The sequence below is a fragment of the Marmota monax genome, unplaced genomic scaffold, assembly GCF_021218885.2.
Source record: "Marmota monax isolate L192 unplaced genomic scaffold, Marmota_monax_Labrador192_F-V1.1 WCK01_AAM20220418_F8-fsc00014, whole genome shotgun sequence".
Classification (NCBI taxonomy): Eukaryota; Metazoa; Chordata; class Mammalia; order Rodentia; family Sciuridae; genus Marmota; species Marmota monax.
In genome coordinates, this window is record NW_026695222.1 from 37833330 (window position 1) to 37851344 (window position 18015).

An 18015-nucleotide genomic window follows, 5' to 3' on the forward strand; every position below is an offset into this window, starting at 1 on the left:
GTGTTCTTTATCTCATCGCGCTTTTTAAAATAACGTTTTTTAAGTGCCCTGCACCAGCCCCCTGCAACCCGCAGAGCCAAGCAGAGTGCGGCGGGAAGAGTCGGCCGCCAGGGGGCGCCGCGGGCATGCGCCGGAAGCCAGGACTTCTTTGCGCCTGCGCCGACACGGCGCGCGCGCCCGCCTGGCGCGTACCCGCCCGCCTTCGAGTGCGCCTGCGCGGAGCCCGTGGCCGCGCCTGCTCGCTCCGGGCGCTGGTCGCTCCCGGCGGCCATGGGGGAAGCCGAGGTGGGCGGCGGGGGCGCCCCGGGCGACAAGGGCCCCGGGGAGGCGGCCACCAGCCCGGCCGAGGAGACGGTGGTGTGGAGCCCCGAAGTGGAGGTGTGCCTCTTCCACGCCATGCTGGGCCACAAGCCCGTCGGTGAGCGCCGGGCGCGGACCCGCGTGGGGGCGGGGCGGGGCGGGGCCTGCGACCGCGCGCCGGACCGCTGCCCGGGACGCCCTGACCTGGACCCCGCTGCCCCTGGACCCCGCTGCCCCTGGGACTGTCCTGCCCCTGGACATGAACTCGCCGCCCGGGACACCCCTGTCCCTGGACACATCTGTCCCGGGACACCCCTGCCCCTGAACCCGCCGCCCAGGGCACCCCTGCCCCTGGATCCCGCCGCTCCAGAGACACCCCTGCCCTTAGATCCCCCGCCCGAGGGACATCCTTGCCCTAGACCCCGCTGTCCCGGGACACCCCCTGCCCCTGGACCCCGCTGCCCCGGGACACCCTTACCCCTGGACCCTCCCCTGCCCCTGGATCCTGCTGGCCCAGAGACACTTCTGTCCTCAGATCCCGCTGCCCTTGGGACACCCTTGCCCCTGTGCTCCGGAGACACCCCTACCCTGGATTCTGCTTCTCTGGGGACGCTACTGGACGCTACTACACCAAGATAGTCTTGTCCCTGGCACCCAGCCCCTGGTCACCCCTATTCCCAAGGACTTCTTGCAGGGACACCACACACGTTCTCCCTGCCCCAGATATTGGGCTGTTCTCAGACCACCCCTCCACCACCACTCCTGGCACATTCTGGCTCATACACACACTCTGGCTGCCAGGGACACCTCTCACCTCTGTCAAACCCCTGTGCCCACAATTCCCCCCCCTTAATATCCCTTTCCCTGCCACACCCCTACCCCTGCAACACCCCTGCCCTTCCCCTTGGGCACTGCTGCCCCTCCTACATCACCTTCACTCACCCCTGACCCTTCCTACCACTCACTACCCTCCCCACTGCCACCCTCCCGGCTCCAGCCCCCATTGCCCTTTCATTCTCCAGGACAGCACTTTCTCCCCTTCCCCTTTATCTACTGTCCTGCTTCTTCTCCCGCAGGGGTAAACCGACACTTCCACATGATCTGTATCCGGGACAAGTTCAGCCAGAATATTGGGCGGCAAGTCCCATCCAAGGTCATCTGGGACCATCTGAGTACCATGTACGACATGCAGGCACTGGTGAGCTGGACCCCTCTCCCTCATGGGGTGGGGAGACAAGAAGCCCACACTGTGTTCCCTGGAGGCCAGGCCCAGTGGGTTGGGGAGTGCCTATTGCTGACCTCCTAGTGTCTGCTGAGCAGAGCAGCAGAGGTGGTCCCACAGATGAGGCTCATGAGAAGCACAGTCTAATCGTGGCAATTGGTTACTTTTTCAGGGAATTTACTTGAGATTGGGCAGTCAGCGCAAGTTTCCAGGGACTAACTGGGGACCTGAGAAGCAGGGGCTTTCCCCACAGGGTGCCAAGGCATGGGCCCCTTGCTGTTGTCAGTCTCTGGGAGTCCCAAAAGTGCTTAAGGTAGGAGGTGAACTTATCTGAGTCACATAAGGTGAACATGGTGGCACAGAGAGCCCCATCCTTATGGAGCCCAGAGCTGGCAGTGTCTGACAGGCAGGTGGGTTTGTTGAATAACCAGGGTGGCCAGTAGACAGGTGGGTGTTCTTGGCAGAGGAAAGGCAGCTGTCAGAGCCCTGCGGCAGCAGGAGTGGGTGGGATCAGGAACTCAAAGGTGAGTATGCTTGGAGTGTGAGGTGCGTTGAGGTCAGGGGGCCAGGAGAGCAGTGCTGGTAGAAGGAGATCTGAGCCTCCGGGCTGGACTCAGCCCTGCTGGTCCTTGCAAGACTGGGGTACACACTGTTAAAGCAGAGAATGCTGCCTGTTGACCTTGGGTGAGTCCCAAGTGCCCCACTTTCTGTAGCTGTAGGGAGCCAGTAGGGATGCCCTGAAAACCTGGGTGGTGGCTGCCAGTGGCATCTCACACTGAAGGCATTCTGAGCCTGGTAGGCAGTTTGCAGCAGCACCTGTAGTGACCAGCACCTGTAGCCCAGATGCAGCCGTCAGTGAGGTCCTCCCTGCAGCAGCCTCACTCCTGCCTGCACAACGAGCATGTCAAGTCAGGTGTGCGTCCCTGGTCACCACCCGCTCTATCGGGACTCCCTAGGATCCCAGTTGTGGGGTTTCTTGGAGCACCTGCTCCCCAGATGTTTCCTGCCCAGGTGCAGAGATGAGTTCAGCATCATGCCCATCTAGGGAAGACAAAGCTCTGGGCTGAGATTGGCACAGGTGCTTGCTTGGGAGGCACAGTGGCCTTCCAGGTCCTCAGGGAACTTCCATTTACCCCCAGGACAGCTGCCCCGTGTCTTCTACAGTGGCCTCTAAGGACAGGAAGGACTGTAAAATACGGATCTGTCCCCTTATCTGGCACACCACACGTTGATGCATAAACTTAGACCGACCACCTGACTTCACGCAGCACCTGGGCTGCCAGTGGAAGCCCCTCTCCTAATCCCCTCCCATCCAGGGACCTTCCTGCCAACTCAACCTTCCCTTGGTTCCATTGTCTTGTATTCTCAGGTCCCTGTCCCCTCTGGTATGTGGGACATGCAGGACAGGTGGAAGCCCAGTCTGCTTGAGGACCTTTCCTCACTTGCCTTACTCTCTGGGCTTCTTTGCACATGGCCTTCCTACTGGCACCATGTGGGCAGGGACTGTCAACTGCCTTGGTACACCGTGGGGCAGTCACACAGGGGTAAGCTGCCCAGTGTGTCTGGGCAGGACTGCTCTTCCCTTGGGGCCCTCCAGTGGTATGGACCCCCTTCTGCCTTCCCATGGCTGCCTGTGGTGTCTGTGCCCTCCTGTCCCTCCCTCTTCTGTCTGCCAAGCCTAGATTTTGGTAGGCTGTGCAGGTGGAAGGAAGGTCTGTCCATTCGGCCCAGTAGTTAGAGGCACTTGCTGTTGCCCCCGAGCAGCTTATGTATGTCTTTACGACCTGCAAACATTACACCTGTTTTTCTGTTTGTTTTTTCTTTTTTTTAAATACAAAATGCCGTATTTGCTGTCAGCATGAGTCGGAGATTCTTCCATTCCCGAATCCAGAGAGGAACTTTGTCCTTCCAGAAGAGATCATTCAAGAAGTCCGAGAAGGTGAGGCTCCACAGAGGTCTGATCTGGGAGTAGAAAAGGTGGGACCTGGGCCAGGGGTGGGCGGTTACCGTGAAGGTCAGGGGCCTTCCGGGGAGGGGGGGGGGAATTCTGCCTCCACTGCATGGGGGTGGTCTGGGGGCCTGGGGGCCTGGGGGGCAGGGCGAGGGTGGGTGTTCAAGGGCATCCGTGTGACGGATGCTGCCGCCTGTGTGGGCAGCCAGAGTCGGGGCAGTCCTGGCCCACCCGTCCCCAGCGCTGGCCGCCACCGTGGGTTTCCAGTGAAGGTCAGCTGTCTCCTCCACAGGAAAAGTGGTCATTGAAGAGGAGATGAAGGAGGAGATGAAGGAGGACGTGGACCCCCACAGTGGGGCCGACGACGGTAAGTGTGGAACCCCCCACCCTGCCCTGCACCCGCTGGAGCACAGCACCCCGTCGCCCTCCCCGAAAGGCCTCCCTCACGCAGGGCGCGGTCAGGTGGCCGTAGAGTCTGCAGGACGGAGGGTCATCTCAGTGCAGGAGGAGTCCTGACAGCGTCCCCGCAGCAAAGCAAAGTGCAGGAGCCACGGGCTCAGCTGCTCCTCTCCTGACGTCGTGGCGGAGCCTGGAAGCCTAGCGTGGGACGCCCGAGGCTCTCTGTCGGGAGGCCCCTCTTCAGGCCTCGCGTAAGGGGCTCCCCACCCAGGGGGAAGCCTGCTGGGGTCAGGGGTCCTGTGTGTAGATTCTGATTTTCCTAACTGAGAAGACGATGAAATGAGGTTCTGGGTATTCTGTCTTCAGCCAAATGATTTTGTTTCTCAGTTTTTTCATCTTCAGGGAGCTTGGGGAAGTCAACAGAAAAATCCAGCAAAGACAAAGAGAAGAGCTCCTCAGACTTGGGGTGTAAAGACGGGGCGGACAAGCGGAAGCGCAGCCGGGTCACTGACAAAGTCCTGACCGCTAACAGTAACCCCTCCAGCCCCAGCGCTGCCAAGCGGCGCCGAACATAGACACCACAGCCTGGCAGCAGAGTCGTCCAAGCTGCAAGCCCTACCGCCTGCCCTCAGGTCCCTGGGCAAACATGGCCATCTACAGGAAGCTGTCTAGGCTCCCGCCATGTTGTCAGATCGTCAGGGTCCCTGGGGGACCCAAAAGACCAGGACCAACCCTCTTGGACGTTGAGCCGCCAAGTCCACGTCTGTCTTCTCTGGGCTCAGCTCCTCCCTTGCCAGGTCGCAGGGAGGAGAGCAAGGGCAGGGGCCAGGAGAAGGCTGCGAATCAGCAAGCAATAAAACAGCCCCCACTCCGTCCTCAGAAAGACCATAGTGCTAGCCTTCCCTGGGGACTCGCTCTGCATTTGCTTGTCCTTCTAAACCTCCCTGCTGTCCCATGGAGGCATCAGGAGCATGTGGCCCAGGTCACCACGTGCCCCACTCCCTACCTGGGAGACTAAGAACTGGATGTTTTTCTCATTCACTTGTACTGTAACGATGTATATAATTTGGTTGGTATTTCACTATTTAATTTTTAAGAAGCCTATTTTACTAGCATTTTATATGAGAAAGAATACTGCAGAAGTTAAACCTGTGTTGTATTTTTTCTGAGATGTTTTGTTTTTAGGTAATAACTACTGAGATACTTTTTGCTCAGTTTTTATATTCCAGATACAGAGAATTTATAGTGGTTATTTTTGTAATTCTAGTAACTTGCAAAAAGACCAAATGAGGAAGTTGAGGGGAAGACGCAACCTTTGGGCTGGTGAGGCAGTGGCCTCAGTATTGGTTGAAGTATGCTTTCATTGGACTACAGAACATTAAAGCACAAAAAATAACCTGGAGTTGTGTGGTTTCAATAACCAAAAGGGGTCAGCTTTTTCTGCAATAGGAAGTTTTATTTTTCCAAGATTTCTAACTGAAGAGCACACTTAAACAACTTGTTAACATCACTTGATACAATGTACAAACAGTAACCATCCAGAGAGATTACTTTGTTGAACATGTGTCACATCCAGAGAGACATACAGCTCTGGCACCTGCCAAACTGCTCTCTGGCCTGTGACCTTAGACTGCTGAATGAGTGTTCTTCACAAAGCACAGTCCAGCCATTGGGCATGAGGAGGAGTGGTAGGAGACCAGCCTACACACACATGCACCTCAGCATCTCAATACCAATGTAAAGCTGAGCCAGCTGCAGTGTCCTGGGTGACAAGAGGCGCGGCATGGGGTCCCAGTTGATCACACCAAACCCAGTCACTTCTGGGTGGGGCAGTAGGGTACCTGTAAAATATGACTGGATCCAGTTTCCTTGCACAGAAAGGAAATCTTGTGGGGACAAACGAGCTGGTCTCACAGCCTTCCCTTCCACATGCCCAGGTTAGACCAGCTGCAGAGCCTGGGCTGGTCTATGCCCTTGTCCATACTATCCTGCCCCATGGATGGGAGCCAAGGACGGAGTTTTGCCCCATTTGAGATGAGGTCCCAGCACAGTAGACTCCTTGCTCACCCTGACACTCAAGACCTTGGCCTGTGCAGTGTCAAGACAGAGGTCAGCACTGCAGACAGTTGGGGGCCAGCCTCAGGAGCACCCCCCCCCCCCGCAAACCCCACAGAGGGAAGAGTAAGGTCTCTGTTCACCCAAGTGCCCACCCACCTCCATGTGCTCTCTCCTTCCAGGTCAACCTTCACTCAGTGCCCATTTGTGCTGGTCCTGCTGCTGGATCCTGGCTCTTTTGAGTCCAGAACTAGCATGGGAAAGGGAAGCAGACAGTCACCCTGAGGGATGACCAGGAAGGAGGCTCCTCTCCAGCAAGGACCACTGTCAGAAGCCCCACCTAAAGCTGCGTCTTCAGGATTTCAGCATGCACTGGAGAGCCTGGTCAACAGGTCAGCCTCCGCCTTGTGCTGCCCCTCAGGAGCAGGCGTCACCCCACAGCCCCAGTGGCCCTACCTGGTTCTTCAGCCCTTACAGCTCACCGGAGCTCCTGCTGCATGTAAGAATGACCAGGTGGAATTCACAGCACAAAGTCCTGCACTGTGATCCACTCGTTTGCAAAGCCTGTCCATGCTAAGATGGACACCTCAGCAGACACACTGTGTGCCAAGCACGCCTGACCTCCAGGCACCTTTCCTGCAGCGGACAGATGTTCCCTCAGGTGTCATCAGTGTGCAGGGAGTCAGTAAGGGCTGCTCAGCTGGGCGTGGTCTCACCTCTTCCAGACTGGTCCAGGGACAACAGGGAAGCCACAGTTCCACTGTTCCTCAAACTCCGGCAAGGCTGAGCCATAAGCAACACTACTTGCAAAGATGTCCTCTCCAGCATGACAAGGCAAGATGTGCCACTGCTCAGCTCCCATCAAGGGCAGCAAAGCTGTCTGGAAAACTGAGCCCCACTGGGTGACAGCTGACTGCAGAAGATGCTCAGGGAAGACACAATGCCATCTCATGGCTCTCTAAAGATGAGCTCTGCACAAACTACACAAAACCAAAGGACAACTCATGGTGGCTGTGTGTGCAAAAGAGAAGTTGCACAATATCTTAAAAACAACTCTTTCTGGCTCTGTAGCCAGGTTCTTACTCTGGCAGCAGGCAGCGGTAGACACTGTCCCTTGGCTTGGCATGCCTGTTTTTCTGCTCTCTGAAGTACTAAAAGGGCAGCCTGCTCATCCAGGTGTCCCAGATCAAACCCTGAAAGCTGTCCCAGCAACCATTAGTGCCCCACCAAAGACCGCCCTGCCTACCCTGGAGTTATAACCAGAACCCAGCTGTACATCACATAACAAACAGGACCATGTTCCCAGTCTGCAGTGGGTCTGCCCCACCAGAAGCCCTGGGCTGCTTGCTCACACATTCACAGTAACCTTGCACTGGCTGCACGGTGAGACAATCTGCAGAAATATCCAGAGCTCTGTAGCTTCGGGGTTCAGTACTGTCTTCCTAGGAAGTATGTCACATGGACACATGCTCAGCCAGGAGAGATTGTCCCCAGGTTAATAAAAGTCAGCAGGGACTAGGGGCCAGCACCAGAGGTCCTTAATAAGAGTGCTCATGACTGAGATGGGAAGACTGCATTCACTTCCTCACTCTCACCTGTCCCCCACAGGCACCAAAATCCTGTCAGCTGGCCCCAGTCCCAGCAGTTGGGACTGCCAATGTGTAAAGGCACACCTACCTCCAGCCACCATCAGTCCCCCAGAGATTCCTAAGGAGGCATTTTATTCGGGTCAGCCTATGTTGCACCATCCTTAGGCTGACCCCAGTAACCTCTGTCTCCTGGCTTTCAAGACTGTGTGGTCCCTCCACCTAAGTGTGGCACCTGTGACTTCCCACAACTGACCCGGTGGCAGCAGCGTTGGGATGTCACTCCCAATATCATGTGGCATTCCCTGAGGCATCACCTGCAGACAGAGTGAGGACTTTGAAGATTACTAGGCTGTCCTGTGCTGCCAGTGGAGGGCGCAGGCACCGGTCAGCAGCCTCCGGAGCCCAGCGCCCCCCACCCCTCGCCTGACCACAGCTAGCAGGATCACAGGGACTCCAGACCCGGTGGCGAGGCACGGAGCACCGACCAGAGGGCATCCTTCAGAGGACAGCCTCTGGAGGAACTTCTCTGGGGAGAAGGGATAGTCTCAGGAGAGGGATTCTCTGGGGTCAGGCGTCCCCTAGGGAGGTGAGACCTAAAGGGGGTCATCCTGAAGCCTCTTCTGGGGGTGGGCGCTGTCCTTCTGGGGGACATCTCCGTAGGGTCATCCTTCAGGGTGGACATGATGGAATAAATGGTGGCTGCTCGAAGGGCATCCTCTGGGTACAATCGTCTGGGGGACATCTCCACGGGTGGCTTCTTCCTCCGCGGAGGCAGGCGTCCTCCGTGGGGACACCCGGGGGCAGGGGCTCCCGGAACGGCAGCATCCTCGGGGGGTCGCTGTCCCCGCAGGGACGCTCCGCGGCGCGCGGCGCGGGCGGGGCCTCACGGGCGGGGCCTGCGGCCGCCCCCGCCCCGCCCCCGCGCTTCCTCCGCTTTCACTTTCGCTTCCGCCGCGAGCGGGTCCCGCGGCCCCAGTATGGACGACCCGGACTGCGACTCCACCTGGGAGGAGGACGAGGACGCGGAGGGCGGCGAGGACGGCCAGGCGGGCGAGGCGGGCGAGGCGGACGCGGGGGACGAGGACGAGGACGCGGAGGGGCCGCGGGCCGGCGCGCTCCAGGTGCGGGAGGCGGGGAGGCCGGGCCGCGCTCCGCCGCGCCGCAGCCGGGGACCCCAGGCCCCGCCGCCCCGCCGGGGCCGCCCCCGGAGTCGGCCGGTGCGTGGGTGGCGTCAGAGCGGTGCGTGGTGATGTCAGAGCCGCGGCCGCGAGCGGGGGCCGTGCGTGGGTGACGTCAGAGCAGCGGCCTGGGGCGGCGTGGGTGGGTGCCTCGGGGCGCCTCGGGCGCAGGCCAGCCCCGTCCGATGGCCGCGGCTGATCCTGACGGCCCGCCTCTGGCCCCGCGGCCTCGCCGGCCTCTGGCCCGGGCGGTGGGCTCCCAGCCGCCCCGCCGTCGGCCCCGCGGGCGCAGCGTCCCGGCTCGTCCTGCGCTGAGCTGGGGCACCGCGGACCCGCCGCGGCCAGGCGGCTGTCAGCCACTGGTTACTTTTGTTGCCACCGTGCTTGTGACTCCGGGGCTACTTTTGTTGCCAGCGGTTATCCGTTCTGTACAGAGCCTCGTCGTCGTTCCAGCTGTGGTTCCAGATGTGGAGGGCCCAGAAAATGGGCTTCAGATTCTCCCCGTGGCAGTGAGCCCTGGTTTCCAGTTTATCTCAGTGCCCTGGAGTGGTCAGGGACAGTGGCCCCGGAACCTGGAGGGCTCCCAGGCCTACCTGGAAGCCTTCCGCGCCCTCTGGCCTTCAGCACACCTGCACAGGGCCTAAGTGCTGCAGGAGGTGGGGTCAGGGTCACAGGGCAGTGTGCCAACCGGCCGGCTCTGACGTGAGATGACATGAGTGTCCGCGAGGCTCAGGCCGCCATCCTGAGCAGCGCTCCGGCACCTTGGCCCTGTGGGGTGCCCATGATCTCCCATCTTTTCCCTTTTGCCTCCTGCCTGGACCATTTCCTTCCTTCCCCTGCAGAGCCTCCTCAACCCTGACTAGGCTGGCCCTGCTCTGAGCTGTGTGCATACTGTTGACCAGCAGGAAGTGGGAAAGCACCGGGGCAGCCAACTCCTCAGAGTTTCTGTTTCTGTCTGCTGGCCCTTCCCTGGCAAGAGAACCCTACCAGCTGGCCCTGGTTTGAAATTAGCAGCTGCAAAGCCCTACCTTGGCTGGAGTCCTATCAAGTTGGGGCAGGGGGTGATGAGCTCTGAGATGATATTTGGGAACCTGGCCTCCTGCGCCTCTCAGTGCTTCCCCATCCCTTGAGCCAGTTGTTTCCCAGGTCAGGACAACCTGCGCCTTGTGGGTTGCACCACCCCTCATCCTGCCCAGCTGGGCACAGCCCACCCTCTGCTCCCACCTCATAACACAGTGGGGTGAAGGCTGTTTCCCAGCATCCTTGTGACCAGTTGCCTCCCATCTGTCCTGGACCCCTGGGTGTGTGACATGGAGAAAAAGTGGTGCAGAGCGTGAGGCTGAGGGGGCCACATCTTGCTGAAAGCAGCCTCTGACAGGAGGCACAGGGCTTGTCCTCTCTATGGTCTTTGACCAAGGAGGAGTGGGGTTAGTGGGGACAGGCCTTTGTTGCTTATTTCTCACATGTGGTCAGAGGCCTGAGTCCCCTCCTGGGGCTGTAGGTGGCAAGATGGCTGCCACTGGGGACACAGCCTGATGTCAACTTAAAGCACAATGTAAGGGGAAGTACAGTGGGATCTGGGGACATGGTGGGTTGAGGCAAGAGTGAGGATAGCCAGTAAACCTGGGGGGAAGAGTTGGAGCTGCGGCTTGGGGACAGGAAGGCATCGTGGCCACACCCCATGGGAGTATACACGTCCCTGAGGTGGAAGCCCAGAGTCTCCCAGGGGGAGCAGGAATAGGAGCAGGCCTCAGCTCCAGCTGTCTGACTCTTCAGGGACGGGTACTTCACTGGGTCCACATCTACCCACTGGGAACCCTCGGAAATCCAGGGTTAGGGATTGGAGGGAAGAACTGTGACAAGTGACCACTCCCCTTCAAGCACCTCACCAGAGCTGGCCCAGACCACATGGCCTTGCCAGAGTAGGGGCTCCCTGGGGCTTCTCCTAGGGGAGGCTCATCCCATGCCATCTCTTCCCAGTCCAGGATAACAGGGTCCCGCAACTGGAGAGCCATGCAGGACATGCGCAGGTACCGGCACCACTACCCGGTAGGTACCCACAGCACCCTGTGTTCCCTGTAGCACCCGTGCACTGGCCCATCTGGAGACACACAACCCATTAGCACCTGTCAGACAGAATGTCCCCTGTCTTGCTCGAAACCTGGGCCTGGATTCTGGGTGTGCCCCTCATTGTCCAGAGCACAGACCAGGTGTGAGTTCTAATCGTGGTGTGAGGGGAACATGCTTCCCCCGCTCTGAGCCTCAGCACCCCAGCTGTAGAGTTGGGTAGCAGTTCTGGCCTCCTAATGCAAGTGTGTGGTCTGGTGGGGGGCTCCTGGGGAGGGTGTTAGAAGCCATCCTGGGGGTGGGGGTAGGAGCATTGTCCTCAGTTCCTGCCCACATGAGTGGGAGGTGAGGAGGCCCTGTCCTCCAAGCCTCTCCTCACCTGCAGAGGAGCCCCAACTGGGCTCAGGGCCTCACGGCAGCCTCCGGAGGCCTGGAGGTTTGCATATGCACTGGACTGAGGGCCCTCAGAGGCAGTGTATTTTTGATGAGGCCCCAGCCATGCCCTCTCTCTGCCCTTCAGGATTTGGTGGAACGAGACTGCAACGGTGACATGCCCAACCTGAGTTTCTACAAAAATGAGATCCGCTTCCTGCCAAACGGTACACACCCCCTCAGCTGCCCTGCTTTCAGAGAGCTCCACAGAGCCCCCTGGAGGCAGCCAGAGGGGTCCAGGTTGGGGGGCTGTGTAAAGGGTCCCAGAGGAACATTGGAGGCTTCCCCACCACATGGTCTTTGCTGCAGCTGCTCAAGGCAACAGGTGAACTAATGAGCCGATGGTCTTACTGTTCTATGTGGTGTCATAAAAAGTAGGATAATAATTTGTGATGTACAATTGAGTTGAAATTTAAGTTTCTTTGTCATCGAGTCTTATTGGAACCTACCTGTGCCCATTCATTTATGCAGCTGCTTTCTCTCTGGAGCAGGAAACAGCCTGCTTAGGTGGAGACCATGTGGCCCCCCAGCCTGGGGTGTTTACTGTCTGGCCTCACAGACATGGGCCCACCTGCTCTGGACTGTGCCCCGGGGTTGGGTTCTGCTGGGGTCTTGTTTGAGGACAGAGTGAGTACCAGGGCTCACAGGCCAGGCTTTGAGTGAGGCACCCCTTTGGCAGAAATGGGTCTGAGTCTGGACCACAGGTTCCCCAGAGGGGCCTCCCAGGCCTCCACTGAGTTTGTCCTCAGTCACACTGAGGGTCTGGCTTCCACACTGCAGAGCGGCTGAGTACCTTGAGCCCAAAGCCGTTGATGGTCTTAAAGAGTTGGGGGCCTGAATTGGCAGCACTCTGTCCCTGAGCCCTGTCAGGGGTTTTGTCCCCACTGCTGACTTGGCCCCATGGGGTTCCCAGGATGTTTCATTGAAGACATTCTTCAGAATTGGAGGGACAACTATGATCTCCTCGAGGACAATCACTCCTACATCCAGTGGTGAGCCGGTAGGGAGGAGCAGCAGGAGGGCGGACGGGGAGGGGAGCCTGGGCCCTGGGCCACTTGCTGCCTTCTCATGTGCACTTAGTAGTGTCCTTCCCAGAAGCCCACATCCACACCGCAGGATGGTGCTTGCGCACGCTTGGGTGGGCATCAGCAGATACTGCAGGGGCCAGTGCCACAGAGGGGAGACTCCAGCCTGTCCCACGGTCTGTTGGCTCTTTAGGTCTCAGCACCTCTGTGGTTGGGAACACAGTGGCCCCAGGAGACAGGAGGGGATACACACAAGCTGGGGCGTGGGGTGGGAAATGGCCTGCCTGCCCACCTGCCAGGGGCTGCAGCCTTGGCACCAGGCCTGAGCCCCCAGGGGCAGGTGGGGCTGGGCTGTGCCTGACTCAGGCCATGGTGAGGCTCTAGGTCAGGCTTGGGCAGAAATGTGTGGTGCTCTTGGAGGCCATGACTGCCCTGAAGAGCAGTGTGCCTCTGCTTGAGGTCAGCCTTCTGGGCAGCTCCAGGGGGTCTCCTGCGTGAGGTGCATCATGGGGATGAGCTCCTGGCATCAGTGAAGGGAAGCAAAGGAGGATGAGCAAGCAGGAAGGAGAGCCCTGGCCCCAGCCTGAGCAGGGGGACAAGGCAGCCTTCCATGGATTGCCCACAGGTCACCAGGCATGCATGCTGGGCTCTGGCTAGTCACACTCACCTGTGCTAAACCCTCCTTTTCTACCCTTGACCCTTTGCTTTGTGAACTGCAGGAGGCCACCACCCTCCTAGAGTTAAGCAGCAAGCCCAGAGAGGGTAATAGACTGCCCCAGGCCACCCAGCAAGCTTGAGCCTGAGGCCTTGGAAGTCTGGCCCTGGTCATTAAAGGGCCTGCGCCCTCCCTGTCTTCGCAGGCTGTTTCCTCTGAGGGAACCGGGAGTGAACTGGCACGCCAAGCCCCTCACACTCAAGGAGGTCCAGGTGAGCTCCTGTGCCCCTGCTAGAGAGGTCACATCTGATACCAGGTGCTGAATGCCACCTGGAGGGCTGCTGGGAGATGCAGAGGCCCAGAGAACCTGCGTCCCACACTCTGCCTTCCAGAATGGTCATCTTCCTGCATGGGCTCCTGCAGCATCTAGAAATCTGACTCTCAGGCCGTCCGCTGCCTGCTAGGGAGTTGGGGGAAGGGCCTGAGCAGGAGGAGCACCTTGATGCCAGGGCAGGATCGGAGAGGAGGCAGCCTTCCCCCGGCTCTGGGAATCTGGTTCTGTACAGGGAGGAGCTGCGTTAATGTGCCTGCTGTCATTCTGCCTTAAAAGGCTGAGTCATGACCCAGGAGGCGTCTGCCCGCCTGGCGTCCACGGCCGTCCCACACAGCCCAACAGAGGCCCAGGAACGGCCTCCTGAGCTCCCTTGGGGGTGTTTTCCAGGCATTCAAAAGCTCCAAGGAGGTCAGGGAGCGGCTTGTCCGGGCCTATGAGCTCATGCTGGGCTTCTACGGGATCCAGCTCAAAGACCGGGACACGGGTGTTGTGTGCCGAGCACAGAACTACCACAGTCGCTTCCAGAACCTGAACTGGTGAGGAGCGGGCGAGCCTCAGGTGCAGGACACTGGGTTTCAGGCAGGTGTGAGGGGCCTGCGGGGAGGCATGATGCCCACCCGGTCAGGTGGTGAGGACGTAAAGGAAGGGCTTCCTTTGCCTGGGAGGTGTCAGCCCCGTGGGGAAGCGGGTCAGGGACAATCTGTAGGTGGCACCATCCCCCTTGCTGGGGGTGTTGGCCCCTCTGCCCTCCTCCAGCCAGCACCTCCCCACGTGAGTCCACTGATGGAGTTACTGCCCTCAGTGGACGCTCCCCATGGGTGTGAGTCCTCCCGGAGGCGCTAGCTGAGCTCGCTCACCCCTCCCCTCTCACAGGCGCAGCCACAACAACCTGCGCATCACGCGCATCCTCAAGTCTCTGGGCGAGCTGGGCCTGGAGCACTACCAGGCCCCGCTGGCACGCTTCTTCCTGGAGGAGACGCTGGTGCGCTGCGAGCTGCCCGGCGTGCGCCAGAGCGCCCTGGACTACTTCCTGTTTGCTGTGCGCTGCCGGCGCCAGCGCCGGGAGCTCGTGCACTTTGCCTGGGAGCACTTCCAGCCTCGCTGCAAGTTCGTCTGGGGGCCACGTGACAAGCTGCTGCGGTTTAGGCCCCGTGCCACACTCCAGCCACTGGTAGCCCCCAGGCAGGCAGAGGGGGACGAGGGCCCAGGGGACTCCCTCCAGGAGGCTGGCACCCAGGATCAGACCTGTGGGCAGGAGAGGGACCCTGGTGGGGACAGGGTGTCAGCTGAGGCTCCCCAGCCACTGAGTGTGAAGCACCAGGACACAGAAACCCTGGAGGGGGGCCAAGGGAATGAGGCTGAGCCCCCAAGTCCCAAAGAGAGCAAGAAGAGGAAGTTGGAGGCAAACCGGAAGGAGCAGGCCCCAGGGGAGCCAGGCCCCCCAGGCCCCTCCGAGGTGGAGAAAATAGCTCAGAACCTGGAGGGGTGTGCCCTCAGCCAGGGCAGCCAGGACCTGGGGGAGACGGAGCAGCCCTGCCCCCAGCCTCCAGGGGCCAGGGTGGCCGATGAGGTGAGGAAGCGGAGGAAGGTGGAGGAGGGCGCTGGGGACGAAGCAGTGGTCAGCAGCAGCACCCAGATGCCTGCCCCCACCCCATCCCAGTGCTTCAGGGCCCAAAAGGGTGGAGGCGAGGTGGAGGAAGAACCAGAAAGCCAGGTGGGGCCCGAGCAGAGTGCCGGCGGGAGCCCGCCAGGGGGCCCAGGGCCTGCCACCACAGGGACCCCTGGGGATGGGACGGGGGAGGCAGCTGGGACCGGACCTTCTGCCAAACCTGGAAACGGAAAGCCTTAAGGATCGGGGAGCCTGCGGGCATCTTGGCCCTGCCCGGCCCTGCTGCAGGGGGAGTCTGGGTCCCAGGAGCCCTGTTGCTGGCTCTTCTCAGTGCCCAGCAGTGCTGGCCTCTCCCTGGTGGTCACTGCAGTGGCCACTGGATGGACCGAGGCCCCGCCCTCAGGGAAGGCCCGAGCCTTCAGAACTCTCCTTACCTCACTGCGTTCTCCCTGCTCTTCCTCTGAGCCCCCGTGTTTGTAAATAAACCCTCCAGGGTCCCGGAGGGTCCTTTTCTCAGTGTGGTGCCAAGCAAGGCCTTTTCTGAATAAACTCCTCTGACTTTGAGTCTTCGTGGTGTGGGCAGCAGTCCTCTTTGGTGGCCTGTGACTGGTTTCCTGAGGGTCCTCTCCAGGTTCTTCTACTCCCAGCTGCAGAGTGGCCTGGCCTGGTGCCATCTCACTTTGCCCAGGCAAGTGCCCACCAGGCAGCATGGCACAGCTCTCCTGGAAGCACAGTCCCCTGATCCTGTCCGAGCAAGCAGCCTCTCCAGCCCTGGCACTAGACCTCTGGCCCCTCAGCTGCCTTGGGTCACCTTCCAGTAGTCAGTCTAGGACTTGCGCATAGCCCCTTGGGTGGGGGGACAGCAGTTGGGGTGCTACAGGTCTAGAGCAGTTCTTACTTCTGCCTGGTTGGGGTGCACTGATGCCTCAGGCCCCAGTCCAACAGTGCCCCTGCCCAGCCCTGCCCCTCCACACCTCCCTCTGCCTTCCTAGGACTCCCTTGGCTGCACCCTACCTGGTGGAGCCCATGAGCCTCCCTTGGCAGCCCTTGGCCACAGCTTGGCTTTGTCCTGAGCCAGGAGCCCAGGACACCTAAATTAGCTGGTGAGGAGCTTTTGTGGGGCCTCTGAGAAAAGGGTTCCCCAAGTGGCTCTCGGCCGCAGGCTTGCCTTTGGGCCAGAGAAGGGTGGAAGGGCCATGGCTAATTCTGGGCAGAGGCCTTCTGCATCTGACTCACCTCTTCCACTGGATGCTGTGGGACCCTGGTGCTGCCCCCACTCATTAGCTCAGTAGTGGGGTTTCCACCTGGAGGGGAAATCAGGCTCTGGTGTAGAGGTGGGGCATCAGTGTCTTCAACAGGCCCCCTCTGATCTCCAGAGCTCGGGGACCTCGGTCCAGCCCGTTGGGGCCCCAGTCAATTGGGAAATTACAGCGCCTGTTGTGATAAGAGGCCCCATTGGAACAACACTGAGGAGAGGGCTGTGTCCAGCACTGGGCACCTGGGGATGGTCATTCTGGCTCACTGAACCCTGAGCTTCAGAGAAAGTGTCCCAAAATAGGTGAATAGGGCTTTGGCTCTGCTCAGCTTGGGTGCTGGGGAGGCTGGACTCTGGCTGGTGGGTGTGAGGCCAGCCCCCTGCCCTCAGCTGGCCTGGCCCTAAAGGTCTGTGCATTGTTGGGGTGGGTTTGTGAGGGTGCCTGAGTGGAGGGGCTTGGGGAAGGACACTAGGCTGTCATTTCTCCACCCAAGGTGAAGGCTAACTGTGCTTCCTGAGTCTAGCTACATGCTAGGAACTGGGGTAAGGGGCAGAGCTGGACTGGGGGGCCAGGTAGGAGCCTGGGATGGGGAGGGAGAGCCCGAGGAAGGGGCTGCCATGCCCCCTCGTTCCAAGTTGAACCGGGGAGGAACCCTCTTGCTCCTAGATGCAGAGATTGGAGTGGGGCTACCCCAGGCCTCTACTCCCAACCCCTGCTATCTGCAGCTCCCTCCCCTTTCCACGAGACTGTCTCTGAAGATGTGCCCTAGGATGTCCTGGACTCTGCTGGAGGGCAGGCCCTTTTGAGCTTCCCCTCCCCCTCGCCTCCTAATGTGCCCCAGCCCTCCCACTGGAGGGCTCCTGGGCAGACAGCTGTGGGTTTTGGTGGTGGTGAGACTCTCCTGCCACCTCACCTGGGCCGAGGGGTGCCGACTCCTCACTGAGCTGTTTTGTCTAAACTCCCCTTTTCACCCCTACTTGATTCCCATCCTCTCAACAGTTGTGAATGGGCTGGGGAAGTGGCTCCATGGTGCAGGGCCTCGGCTGTGAATGGTGATGGCCTGGGTTCCACCTCCAGCCACTGCACTCCCTGCAAGGGGGCCAGGCCAGCTGAGAGCAGGGGGCTGGCCTCACACCCACCAGCCAGAGTCCAGCCTCCCCGGCACCTAAGCTGGGCAGAGCCAAAGCCCTATTCACCTGTTTTGGGACACTTTCCCTGAAGCTCAGGGTTCAGTGAACCAGAATGACACCCCCAGGTGCCCAGGTGCCCCACTGCAGTGGAGCTCCAACACACCCTGTAGGGGGCAGCACTCCCAGAAGCCGGAGGATCCCGGTGGGCGGCAATCCTGCATGGGTTCCGGCCCCATGGGGAACCTGAACATTGAGATGTGCCTAGGGTAGCTTGGAGGCCCGTCCCAGGCCAGCGCTCACCCTGCTGCAGTATCAGGGTAGGGTAAGTGCAGCAGTCTTAGGGTCCTGTTGGTGACAAATTCCCTCAGGCCAGGATAAGGAGCTGCTTCCCCCTCTCTTCTAGGGGGACCGTTTTGCTCTCTCTTGAAGAGGCAGGGTGTTAATGGTGACCCACGAGGACAGAACCCTTGGGACAGTCCAGGTTTCAGTGTGTGACGTGCTTGCAGGCAGCCCTGCGCTGTCCCGGGTTGGAGGGGATTCACCCACGGAGGTCTCCTGGGCTGGGGCAGCCTGCTGGCCCCCCTCCTAAAAGGCCCCTCCAACTCGACCGCGGAGAAAGGAGCCTTTCTTGTCGGCTGAAAGGTGTGTGTGTGCCCGGCGCCAGCCCGGGATAATTTTAACTCCGGGCCGGCCAGAAAATGCCGGAGGCTGGCCCAGCCCGCGCCCGGCGCCCCGCCCGCCCAGGTGGGCCGGCTGAATGGGGGCTTGTGCGCGGGGCGGGGCGGCCGGCCGCGCACCGCCCTCCGCCCCAGG

General features: G+C 60.2%; 2 protein-coding genes and 1 long non-coding RNA gene across 8 annotated transcripts; 2 read left to right on the forward strand and 1 right to left on the reverse strand.

Annotated features, from left to right (window-relative positions):
- The first annotated feature begins 211 nt into the window (after positions 1 to 211).
- Positions 212 to 5268, forward strand: Mrgbp (MRG domain binding protein). 5 transcript variants are annotated; one of them, XR_006849449.2, is made up of 7 exons: positions 212 to 418; positions 1377 to 1498; positions 1695 to 1835; positions 3380 to 3461; positions 3766 to 3840; positions 3936 to 4123; positions 4260 to 4399. XR_006849449.2 is itself a non-coding variant. In XM_046433226.2 (6 exons), exons 1-6 carry the CDS (start codon positions 271 to 273, stop codon positions 3987 to 3989), a joined length of 633 nt encoding a protein of 210 aa, XP_046289182.1. In that variant the 5' UTR covers positions 212 to 270; the 3' UTR covers positions 3990 to 4117. The 5 variants fall into 5 exon arrangements, 4 of the variants coding, with proteins under 4 accessions (XP_046289182.1, XP_046289184.1, XP_046289181.1 ...); XM_046433226.2 differs by lacking the exon at positions 4260 to 4399 and having other exon boundaries at positions 3925 to 4117; XM_046433225.2 differs by lacking the exon at positions 3936 to 4123 and having other exon boundaries at positions 216 to 418; positions 4260 to 5268.
- Positions 5269 to 5307: 39 nt separating this feature from the next.
- LOC124085517 (uncharacterized) lies at positions 5308 to 8460 on the reverse strand. Its single transcript, XR_006849450.2, has 2 exons — positions 6087 to 8460; positions 5308 to 5713 (listed from the first exon to the last, which is right to left on the reverse strand). It is a non-coding gene; the product is annotated as an uncharacterized LOC124085517 (long non-coding RNA).
- Positions 8461 to 8468: 8 nt separating this feature from the next.
- On the forward strand, positions 8469 to 15380 carry Ogfr (opioid growth factor receptor). 2 transcript variants are annotated; one of them, XM_046433224.2, is made up of 7 exons: positions 8469 to 8637; positions 10675 to 10743; positions 11282 to 11360; positions 12107 to 12185; positions 13079 to 13145; positions 13595 to 13743; positions 14081 to 15380. In XM_046433224.2, exons 1-7 carry the CDS (start codon positions 8494 to 8496, stop codon positions 15054 to 15056), a joined length of 1563 nt encoding a protein of 520 aa, XP_046289180.1. In that variant the 5' UTR covers positions 8469 to 8493; the 3' UTR covers positions 15057 to 15380. The 2 variants fall into 2 exon arrangements, with proteins under 2 accessions (XP_046289180.1, XP_058431412.1); XM_058575429.1 differs by lacking the exon at positions 8469 to 8637 and adding an exon at positions 8865 to 9203.
- Positions 15381 to 18015: the final 2635 nt, after the last annotated feature.

Coding starts and splice junctions, on each gene's coding strand:
- Mrgbp (XM_046433225.2), top strand. CDS start 271: ATGGGGGAAGCCGAGGTGGGCGGCGGGGGCGCCCCGGGCGACAAGGGC. Junction 1,836..3,379: donor GAGTCCCAAAAGTGCTTAAG/GTAGGAGGTGAA, acceptor ATTTGCTGTCAG/CATGAGTCGGAGATTCTTCC. Junction 3,841..4,259: donor CCACAGTGGGGCCGACGACG/GTAAGTGTGGAA, acceptor TTTGTTTCTCAG/TTTTTTCATCTTCAGGGAGC.
- Ogfr (XM_058575429.1), top strand. CDS start 8,880: ATGGCCGCGGCTGATCCTGACGGCCCGCCTCTGGCCCCGCGGCCTCGC. Junction 9,204..10,674: donor TTCAGATTCTCCCCGTGGCA/GTGAGCCCTGGT, acceptor ATCTCTTCCCAG/TCCAGGATAACAGGGTCCCG. Junction 12,186..13,078: donor AATCACTCCTACATCCAGTG/GTGAGCCGGTAG, acceptor CTGTCTTCGCAG/GCTGTTTCCTCTGAGGGAAC.